General features: G+C 35.9%; 1 protein-coding gene across 4 annotated transcripts in view; it reads left to right on the top strand.

Moving 5' to 3' along the window:
- The window catches only part of LOC115232563 (transcription factor Sp9-like), a 214,870-nt gene that overhangs the window by 90,385 nt on the left and 111,985 nt on the right, over positions 1-12,500 (top strand). For 2 of the 4 annotated variants that reach the window (XM_036498750.1, XM_036498745.1), the window contains exon 1: positions 727-756. The exons of the other annotated variants lie outside the window; for them this stretch is intronic. In XM_036498750.1, coding sequence (XP_036354643.1) covers positions 742-756 — 15 coding nt within the window. In that variant the 5' untranslated portion in view covers positions 727-741. Of the gene's footprint in view, positions 1-726; positions 757-12,500 lie in introns of those variants that run through there. 4 annotated transcript variants of the gene reach the window in all.

Below are 12,500 nucleotides of genomic sequence, written 5' to 3'. Positions count from 1 at the left end.
TCACGCACATACACACACACAAAGTATTTGTGATCCTATACATACATACGTACATTTATACATATATACATACATACGACAGACATACACACACACACACGCACACACACACACACACACATATATATATATATACATACTCATAATTTTATGTGTGCTCAAATAGCAAAACTCAGAAATATATTGTTTTTTATGAATGTACTCTCTCATACATAGATACACATTCCTACACATTCGCACACACGAACACATAAGCACACACATATATGAGTATATATATATATCCATGTATATATTCACGCCCATCTCTCTCTCTCTCTCTCTCTATCTATCTATCTATCTATCTATCTATCTATCTATCTATCTATTATCTATCTATCTACCTATCTATCTCTCTCTCTCTCTCTATCTCTCTCTCTATCTCTCTCTGTTTATATATACCATTCTTTAAACCCGTGTAAGTTAAACCTGTGATCATTATATAGACTCAGTTTTGATACATCAATTGAACAATACATCATATAATAGACGAATAGTCTTTGTTTTACCATGTGTGTTTGTGTGTGTGTGAGTGGATGCGTGTGTGTGTATGTGTGCGATGTGTTTGTGCGTGTGTGTGTGTACATGTGTGACTGTCATTTGAGATGAAATGTGAATCAATCGAAACGCTATTTTAAGCTTAGCTGTTTAGTTCTCCCGTTGATTCAGTATTTTGTACACTATACTCAAACTGGTTTCACCATGTTTCCTCAAAAGGTAACTTCTATTTGATACTCTTCTATTTCTGTGTGTCTATGTGTTTATATGTATGTATGTATGTATGTATGTATGTATGTATGTATGTATGTATGTATGTATGTGCCTGTGTGCGTGCGCATATGTTGGCAACTGTGGGTCTGTGTGTGTACGCATGATACATATATGCATATATTTCTATGTATATACATATGCATGAATGTATGCATGTATTGTATGCACAAATGTATGTATGTATGAAGAAGAGAATGCGTAAATAATGCTCATATAACTTGTTTGCTATTTTAGTTGGTTTCTTCCTCTGCATTTTCGTCTGTGCATGTGGATACTGGATTTGAAACTCTTTCTACAAGAAATTCTTTTCTACTCTAGGCACAAGGCCCAAAAGTTTTGGGGTGTGGGGCCAGTCGATTAAATCGATACCGGTATGCAACTGGTATTTAATTCATCGATTCCGAAAGGATGAAAGGCAAAGTCGACCTCGGCGACTTTGCCTTTCAGAACGTAAAGACAGACGAAATACCACCCGGCGTGCTAACGTTTCTGCCAGATCGCCGCCTTCTTTGTACAAGAAATTATGACCATAAATGATTATCCGTTGCCTTTCAGAAAATATGTATCAGTGCGCATGTTCCTTTTTCCAGAGGACAAAAAAAATGATGCTCCAGTGAATATTTTCGCGAACAATGAATACTGCAATATTCTTCCTTTGAAGTCACACTCTTCAACTTGACAGGGTCGATAAATAAACTACTAGCTTTGTACAGAGATCGGTTTATCTCTTTGACTCTTTATCTGCCTCACTATCTATTTTTCTTTTCTTTCTTTTTGTCTTTCATTTTTTCTCCCCCTCACCCACCCTCTCGCTCCACATACACAAACATATATTCATATGAATCGGTTACGTTATATTATGAGGAATGTCATGTGGAATTAATCATAATATTCTTTCCTCCGGAAATGGAGAATGAAGTTGTTAGTATCCAGCAACTTCTCATCATAGAGTAACTTATGCTCCTGGAACAAGCAAAACTGGCTTCAAGTGCTGCAATAAATGAAAAGAAAGCACTACATTACGTTTACTAGAAAGATATTATATTGTTTCTTCCCAACCTGTTTCACTGTTGTGGTTTTCAGTTATCTCTTCATTGGATGATCCGAGTACAATTGTATATTTGATCGCGACGAGGTATTTCCTTGATCCCGTTGCGATCAAATACTTTGTTGCCTTATGCTAGAGATCAACATTAGTAGCCAAACCACTGTAATGGAATTAGATTGGATAATTGTAATCTACTTCGAGATCGAAACTCAACAGTAGCAGTCGTACATTTAACTGCATACCTAAAACATAATCTTTCTTTCTCTCTCTCTCTCTTTCTCTCTCTCTCTTTCTCTCTCTCTCTCTTGCTCTCTCTCTCTCTCTCTCCTCTCTCTCTCTGTCTCTATATTTAATATATAATATATATATATATATATAATATATATATATATATTATATATATATATACACATTATATATATATATATATATACACGTATATATATATATATATATATATAATATATATGCATATGTATATATATATTGGGAGTTGCAATGGCCCTGTGGTTAGGGTAGCGGACTCACGGTCATAGGCTTGCGGTTTCGATTCCCACACCGGGCATTGTGAGCGTTTATTGAGTGAAAACACTTAAAGCTTCACGAAACTCCGGCAGGGGCTGGTGGTGAACGCTGCTGCACACTTTGATCACAACTTTCTCTCACTCTTTCTTCCTGTTTCTGTTGTACCTGTATTTCAAAGGGCCAGCCTTGTTACACTCTGTGTCACGCTGAATCTCCCCGAGATTACATTAAGGGGTACACGTGTCTGTGGAATGCTCAGCCACTTGCACATTAATTTCACGAGCAGGCTGTCCCGTTGATTGGATCAACTGGAACCCTCGTCGTCGTAACCAGTAGATGTATATATATATATATATATATATATTATATATACACACGATCACATGTAAATATCTACATATATACATGCATATATATATGCATATATTCATATATATATATGTGTGTGTACGTAAGTGTTTATTTATAAATACCAGGTTTCGGTTGACCCAAGGCTAAAATATACTTCTTAAAAATTCTAACCGATTGGATCGAACACGGGACTTCATGACAGCATGGCGCGAACGTACACGTGCACACACACACATACATACACACATGTACACGTACACACTGAAGGACGAGTGTATGTGAATGTGTGTGTGTGGGGGGGGCGTTAAATATATTCATCTATAATTATATACATACATTTATAAATGTACGTATGTAATTGAAAAGCAAGCAAATGTATAGAATAACGGTTCACTGCTTCCCAACGTTTCATCCTTGTGCCGCGTCTTCTAGTACTGAGATTAGCTATTTTATTAAAATAAAGAGCAGAACTAAACTCATATGAATATTTATATGTTTAGTCTTTACAATTTAAATGGATCGCCCTCTATCTGATTGTGGGTACGTATGTATGTATTCTGAAATATATAAATACTAAATACATATACACTTATATATTCATTTACGCAGAAAGACACACGCACGCACACATACACACATACATACACACATATATGTATAATTAAAATGGATGTGCATATAAGTATACATATGTATAAATGTATATACATATGTGTGTGTCTGTGTATATGCAGATGGAGAGAGAGGAACAAACAGTAGATATATATATATATATATATATATATCTATATATATATAATATATATAGATATAGATATAGATAGATAGATAGATAGATAGATAGATAGACAGACAGACAGACAGACAGACAGACAGACAGATAGACAGACAGACAGAGAGACAGATAGATAGATAGATAGATAGATAGATAGATAGATAGATAGATAGATAGATAGATAGATAGATAGATAGATAGATAGATAGATAGATAGATAGATAGATAGATAGATTGATTGATTGATTGATAAATGCGTGTGTACATATAGATATATAGGGAGAATTAAAAACAAAAGGCGAAGACAGGTGGAGTAGACAACAAACAAATGTATTAGTTTAACGCTCGGGAAGTGAAAAAGTCTTTAACGTTTCGAGCTTACGCTCTTCCACAGAAAGGAACAAGGAGAGAAGATAAAGAATGTGTAGTGGCTAGCGATCTGCGTGTGTATGTGTGTAAACACCGCAGTAACAAAGACATAGTCATGTTCCATGCGTCGTTTCATTAAGAAATTCATTTTCTTTTTTCCTGCAGTATTTATGTCCTTTGGATCCCAAGAAACTGTATATATTATATCCAATATATGTCCACATATATGTATGTACGAAGATATACACAGACATACGCAACACATATTTATATATATATATGCACTTATATGTGTGTATTTGTATAAGTACGTATCTATCTATTTATATACCCTTATTTAAGTATACTCATTTAAAGGTAGTATTCAAAAATGTCAACTTATCTCTGACTCCCATGAGTTCGACATTCCAAAGTTAATATGTGTTAAGTACTATATACATGTTCGTATATATCTCAGTAACTAAGATCTGTTTTATATGATTTTCGTATTGTGAATAACAACTTCTCCAATCGATGTTTTTTCTCTACTTATTCCAAAAACTTACGCTTACTTTCTATCCAACTTCACCTAATTTATGCATTCATCTCTGTTTAAAGCAAAATTAGTAATAATCTTTTCATTTTTATTTTAGAAATTTTTTCATGTAACGTCCTGAGTTGAAACTCCGTCATCCTTTGGGTTACGATAAAATCATTTACCAGCAGGCTACTAATTCGATTTAATTGCCTATGGCCCCAAATTTCAACCTTCTTAGATGCAGTTAGTATTGTAGAGAACTCTATAAAACGTTGACGTACAATTATTTTGGTAGCTCGTTATGTCCCTACACGTTGTCAGATAGAATCTTGCTGGTATCGATTTTACTCTTCAATCTACCCTGGTTGATATCCTTTATTCGAAGTACTTTGGTAGATATAATTAACTATACCCCTCCTATATTTTTGTACCTAATTCCCATGTTCATGTCTTGCTCAATTTTTGATTGGTCAGATTAAAGCTAGTTCGATTCTTGTGGAAGGGGCACTTTCCACGGGTCAAGCAGTCTAACTACTGTCAATACCCCCTGCACGATTATTTCAGTATGTTCTATTTGGTGATGTGCAGATATGCTCTGAGACTTTGGCTTCTGCAAATTATTCAAGCACTTTAATAGTCATATTTTCCACAGCTCGTGTCTTCGGTGAAGCTGGTATCAGGAATGTTGACAAGCGTTTACCCCCTCTGTAAGCATTTGACAACATATGCTGACGCAGAAGTTCCACCAATTGCATTACTCGTTGGCTAATGCACTTGGCAGAACTTCCGCGCTAGCATTTTAAGTAGACATATTGGCGAACAAGGCTAATGTAAGTCTCACTGAAATCTTCAACAACGTAAGAATGTATTTGCTGATTTATTCTGGAAAAAACTTCGGCCTGGAGTTGTATATAGAAAACTTCCAGAATCTTTCAGCATCGTAGTGCTACTGGTGCCATTATCGATTTGAACTAAACTTTACAGACATAGATTTTGATTTTACCGGAGCTGTCCAAGATGCACAAGGAGCGACAAAACTGTTCTCCACGCACTCGAGTGATCGAGGATTACTCGCACACAGTTATTCAAACAGCTTGTTTCGTGACCCTATCTATCCGCTGAGTCCAACTTGAAAATTGATCCGTTACTGTTCGTTGGCTGGGAAGAGCAAGACATTTTTCTCATTTTGATGGCTTTGGGCTTGATTGAAGGAACTGAAGGCAAGTAATTTCCTAAAAGAAGGAAATCAAGCTGGAGTAGAAGGTGATGTCTCGACCTAGAGAAAATTTGGTAACAGCTGGGTGTAAATGGCCTCACAAAATTAGCTCAGTTTTCGCATGTGCATGTGTGAAAATGATGACAGGTAAAAGAGAACACTCTTAGTAGTCACGGTATTTATGGTTGTGTGAAGTAACTTGAATGAAACTATGTATTATAGAAATATGGTTACTGTGTTCTTTCATACATTTTTATCATTCATCTGATTTTGATATACTCCACCAATTTTTAAAACGTGTCCTAGTAATGTCCCTTCAGCAGTGACCCTTAGTGATCATAGTTTTTATCAATATTAATATATTATTTTATTATTATTATTATTATTATTATTATTATTATTATTATTATTATTATTATTATTATTATTCAGTCTCATATTTTATCACATGCTTTCACTGCCCTACAAAGCGCAAGTCTGTGAGCTTGGATATGTGTTGTGGTTTGCGCTCTGGTGCTGTTCTAAAAGTGCTTTACGTAGGATGCACGCGGTGACTAGCCGTGCTATTTTCTGTGTGTCACACATATCTGTAAGTTCTGATATTTCGGTTATGTGTTAGTCTGCTTGCGTTTTTTAATGCACCAATTATTAAAGGGATTGTTTATGTTTTTAGGTTTCAAATTCGTAATATCTCTATTTCTAGATATCTGTATCCTGAAATCTTCATTGGCATCTGTTGCGATTGATATATCGATTAGAATACATTTTTCTTTGGTGGTCACTGACATCTATATCTGACCTATCGGCCTTGCTCTCTCTCTATTTGTGTGTATTAGCATATAAAAGATTATGACTGCTTTGCTATTTTTCTGAGACCTTTTCTGGAATCTGCTGGCATAGCTTCTAGTGTATATAGGTCCCAACTCTGTCATGTTTGGGTATATATTCTTCACAAATAGCTGTGGATGTTACTTTTACCTTTTTTATGTGTAGCAGCCCAAAAGCTGTGGCCATGCTGGGGCACCACAATTATTTAAGTTTTTTTCATTTTTGTCTTTTTAGTTATTGGTTTTAAATGTTTATCCGTATTGTTTGAATAGATACATACATCGGCAGAAATCTAAGTAGAAGTGTATGTGGGATATGATTAATTGCTAGATAGATAGATAGATAGATAGATAGATAGATAGATAGATAGATAGATAGATAGATAGATAGATAGATAGATAGATAGATAGATAGATAGATAGATAGATTGATTGATTGATTGATTGATTAAATATCCTTTCAATACTGCCTATGTGGATTTTTATCTCTTCTCAAGAATCAATGTTTCAGTAAAGTGCAGTTTTTAAAATAGCGGTATAATTCCCAGGGGTGCTGCTCGTTATTATCCTTAAGGCAATGAGTTTCTAGAATTGTTATCATGTTCAACATCATGGTTAGCGGCATTTCTTCCGACTCTTTACGCTCTGAGTTCAAATCCCACTGCGGTCAACTTTACTTTTCATCCTTTCGGGGTCGATAAAACAAAGTACTAGTCAAGTACTGAGATTGCTATATTCGAATATAAACTTGCTGGTAGTTGTTGTAATCATCGTCATAACAGCTGGGTTTTTTTGGGGTTTTTTTTTTTTTTTTGTAATATAGTCACAAAACTTCCAATATGGAGATAGAGCCAATTTGATTTAAATTCATTCCTATGATTGCCTGAAGGATAAAAGCTAACTTCCAACTCAGCAGGGTTGGAATCTGGACCGTAAAAATTCGCTACTACACACTGCAATACGTGTTGACCATCGTTCTCTCGGTTCCGCCCATCTAATCGCCCTCTATTATGGCTGCTATTACGACTCATTTGTTTCAATATATTCTCTCTCTGCGGATCCTTAAATTGCCACAAGAGCCGTATAATAATAATTGCTAAAATTCATATATTAATAATTGATTATTTACTATATTTTTGTATATTTTTGTTATATTTTCTGATATTAATTTTATTCACTTTTATAACTATTTATATATTTGTGCGATTATTTATACAGCGTTTCCCTGTGGTACTTCCTGTCATAAAATTACGCTTGTTAAACAAGCCACGAGTCTTTGTCACAATGTAGGATTTCCCGCTGTGCTTATTGTGGAGTGTTTGCATACACCAACTCAAACACTTAAAGCAGCGCATGCTTACGAGAGAGTCTCTATGCGATCATTTAATATACTCGAGATAGGAACAAAATATTTTGCTATGGATGGCTACCAAATTTTAAATTATGTTATTGTTGTTGTTGCTGTTGTTATGGAACCTCGGTGAGCTACTAAAATTTAATGTCGACGAAGATTACCAATGTAATTTATACATACACACACGCACACACACACGTATATACACATATATACATTACACACACAAACACACACTTATATATATACATACACACATATATACATACATACACACACACATATATATGCACACACGCATATTGTGAGTGCTCTATCCTCACAGATGATTGTCATTGCTCTCTCCTCAGCAATGATTGTCGTCTCTTTGCCCTCTCTTTTTGTGAATGGCATTGGTGACTTTCAGTCTATGACCTCTCAGATAACGACTATTCAGTCTCTTTGCAGGTCTGCATGGTTTGAAACAGAGGTGATAGATGAAATTTACAACTGACTATGCACTTCCAACTGGTTGGCCGGGTCATGTCAAACTGCCACTCATTCTGTGGTTTTACTGTGCGCCCTAACACTAGCGAAGGCTATTACTGTGCACCCGAATTCAGATGGATTGCCATCACATATGCTAGTTAATACTGAACTGGGACACTGACAGGTATTACTACTCACAGTATATAAAGTAACATTATCTGGGAAGCAGATACACCGGTAAGACACTATTATAAGAAAGTTTTAAAATGTTATCGATAAAGCTGGATAAATTACGAGATCCGGTGTGGCTAGAAGTCGGTTGACCAACGATTTGTGAATGACATTTGGTAGACGGAATATTATAGAAGCCTTGTGGAAGTTCCATATGTTTCCATCATACAATGACCAGAGAAACAACAAGTCAAAGAAGGCACTGCTAAAAAAGTCAGCCAAATCACGTGTTAACATTTTCGAAAAGTAGTCATAATTGGAATAATTATGGCCCTACAAGAAATGAACATATGCAGTGCCCATGGTTAAAACAGCCAGTGATGACGACTCACTTCGGCGTAAGCAGCAGCAACAAGGATAAGAAGTTTCATAGAAAAATCTTACTGCAACACAAGAACGAACAATAGCCATAACCGGACTGTAACCACACAGCAAATATAATACTAAATTAGGATTTGCTAAATATACTGAGGTACCCTCAGCAGGAAAACTAATTAATGGAGTGAAATAGGGAAAGTTATTTAATTAAAATTATATCCGCAACTAGGAGAAAGAATCAAGTGCTTAGTGAAAAATTCTGGTGAAGAAATATGGAAAAAAACCCTTCAGAATTATGATTAAAAGGCGATGTATTTGTGAGTGAGTTTGAGTTTGGTTACGCAGTGATAACTCTATACTTGTTTCAGTCTTATTGAAGCTTATCAGTAAAGAACTTTTTTTGTGGAAACAAATTAAGCTTTGGATGTTTGCTAGAGTGCTAAGCAACAAACACGGCAAAAGAACCGGGCAACCAATAACCATATCTGGACGTTATAGGTATTCTTAAAAAGCCAATAATTATAGAAATGCAGCACAATTCCACCAACTCTATGAACACTGCATTATACTAAACCTTGGGACACCACACTTACTCTAGCCAATCGTAGACATGTTACACACCACATAATATTGCATAAATTTTACACTCGTGTTTTCAAATATGAAAATTACTTTACATTCATATACAAAAGTGCCATGTATAAACATATACACATATGAACATATATACTTAAACACCTAAAGTTTTTTTAAAAATCATATGCTGTTACTATTACCATATATATTCCATAATCTCACGTGATTTTCCACTGTACTAATGTTTTCGAGGTACGAGGGGTGCTGAAAAGTTCCTGGCTTTGGGTAAAAGAAAATACGATTATGGTTCTATTCAACACATTCCCCTCTTAGATGCACATACTTATTGCAGCAGTCCTTCAGTTTTTCTAAGCCCTGTAAAAGAATGCGGGAGGTTGGGCCTTTCGCAACATCCTTGAAGTCAAGAACTTTTCAGCACCCCACTCCCTCGTATGAGTAGAACTGTCTGATTGGAAATATAGAATTGTGCTTATAAGTTTCATATGTTTTGCTTAGTTGTGGAGATTGTTCGAACTTTTCTCTTGAAATTTACTGTTTCTGTCGCTTGTTATGAGAGCAGAGGATCTCAAGCAGTGAGCCATAACGTGTGTCGTAGATATTTTATAATATAATCTAAGTCTTTACGAAAGAAAATCAATAATATTACTCGAGCCTCTTGAACGTATTGTTCACAATTTTTGTAGACACAACTTTGCATGGGCATATTCTTAAGAAGTTCGCTTCGAAGTAACGAGTCATTGGGTCGATCACGCCAAGTTAGCATCATGGGCAGGTGTCATTTCCCTTTACATTACGCAAATGAAACTGAATTGAGGGAAACTGTACATTGATTCTGCCTGGATTTTACCTTAAAATTACATGCAGTTGTAGATTACCTGACCAAATACGCGGTAATTGAATGAACAGGTAATTCTGTTGATTGAACAACCGTGTCCTTATTGATGAAACTGATAGATAGTCATTTGAGGTCGACTTTGCATTTCATCCTTTCGGGGTCGATAAATTAAGTACCAGTTACGCACTGGGGTCGTTGTAATCGACTTGATCCGTTTGTCTGTCCTTGTTTGTCCCCTCTATGTTTAGCCGCTTGTGGGTAATAAAGAAACAGATAGTCATTTACTCATCACACGCGGCACAAGTACGGTTTATAAAACAACGTAGGCAATAGTATTGTGTGTGTGCGCGCGCGCGCGGTCTACTCGACAAGATAAATGAGTGGTACTTATATTTGAAAAGGCCAGCCTCGTTACATTCTGTGTCACACCAAATCTCACCGAGATCTACGTTAAGGGTACGCGTGTCTGTCAAGAGCTTACTCAACTGCACGTTAATTTCACGAACAAGAATTGTAACTTGATCCGTAACACACAGCGAATTCATTGAACTCGAGAAATCTGATCTAGGATAAGTGGCATTTCAGAAGTATTTCTATTTTGTGGGAAAGTGGTTGGGCTCCGTACGTAAGGCGTGAATTGTACAGTATGTTTTAGCGTCGAGTGCAAATTGCGCAATGTACTGCTTATAGAGATCTAATGGGTTCTGCTATATTAACGGATTGCAACTGAGTAAAATTTAAGTTGTATAAATCGTTACTATTATGCAAAAGTGTCCAAAACGTTGCTTTTTCAGAAAACGAAAATATTGTTCAATAGGAGTGGCTGTGTGGTAAGTAGCTTGCTTACCAACCACATGGTTCCAGGTTCAGTCCCACTGCGTAGCAGCTTGGGCAAGTGTCTTCTGCTACAGCCTCGGGCCGACCAAAGCCTTGTGAGTGGATTTGGTAGATGGAAACTGAAAGAAGCCCATCGTATATATGTATGTATATATATATATGTGTGTGTGTGTGTGTATGTTTGTGTGTCTGTGTTTGTCACCCCCAACATCGCTTGAGAACCGATGCTGGTGTGTTTACGTATTAGCGGTTCGGCAAAAGAGACCGATAGAATAAGTACCAGGCTTACAAAGGATAAGCCCTGGGGTAGATTTGATCGACTAAAGGCGGTGCTCCGGCATGGCCGCAGTCAAATGACTGAAACAAGTAAAAGAGTAAAAGAGTATTCCATAGCAAAACCGTTATACTACACTTTGACAATTTTTGATATCTTGGTAACTGAAGAAGCTGGAGATACGATAGTTTGACCAAAAGTAGCGGCTATTGCAAGCAAAAATAAATATTGAGAAAAGCGCATTTGGGCAAATTTAGACATACGACAGTTTAACATAGTAGCAACGAAATTGATTATTATTGTGTTTGTTATGGTAACTTCCTATCATTGATGGTATTTATATATTTATTAATTTATTCATTCAAATGTGCTTTGGCGTTGATGTTGATGTTGATTGCATTACTCAACAAGCAGTAGACAAACGGACAACGATGTACAAGAACGTTACACACACACATGTGTGTGCTTGACTCTGTGTGTGTGTGTGTGTGTGTGTGTGTGTGTGTGTGGTGTCTCTGAGTGTGTACATATATAACACATGATGAATGTACTGACAATATGCTACATAAAAGAAAAAATTCTTTCTGATATGTGCATGTTGGAGACGATGGTAATAATTTAAGCGGTAACAGCAAGCAACAGTAACAATAACAACAACAAAAAACAACAAAAACAACACCAACACCAGTAATAATAATAATAATAATAATAATAATAATAATAATAATAATAATAAATAATAATAATATGATTAATAGCTTCATAAATTAGGAAAAGGATGCCACAAACCATTCTTACGTTTTTTCAAGTATGCTAGTAAGCAAGACACACGCATACATACATACACACACACATACACACGCGTGTATATACGCATATATTTCCGCTTTGTTTTGGCACCCTGTCCAGAGCATAAACAAGTAGCAACCGCAATTAGACCTATAGAAGTTGCTGTAGTATTGATGATGACTTTGATATTTATTTCAAAGCATTTGCTTAATAGAAAGAAAATTTGAAGATAAATTATGCAACGAAGCTAAATAAATAAATCATTTCTTAGTTACGTTATTCCACTACAACAAACTTCATATGCTTGTGTTTGTTGTCCTTATTATCTTCATTTTAGATTCTGTCTCATTTTGTCTGTC

Source organism: Octopus sinensis, linkage group LG2, assembly GCF_006345805.1.
Source record: "Octopus sinensis linkage group LG2, ASM634580v1, whole genome shotgun sequence".
Classification (NCBI taxonomy): Eukaryota; Metazoa; Mollusca; class Cephalopoda; order Octopoda; family Octopodidae; genus Octopus; species Octopus sinensis.
This window is presented reverse-complemented; position numbering and strand designations above follow the sequence as displayed.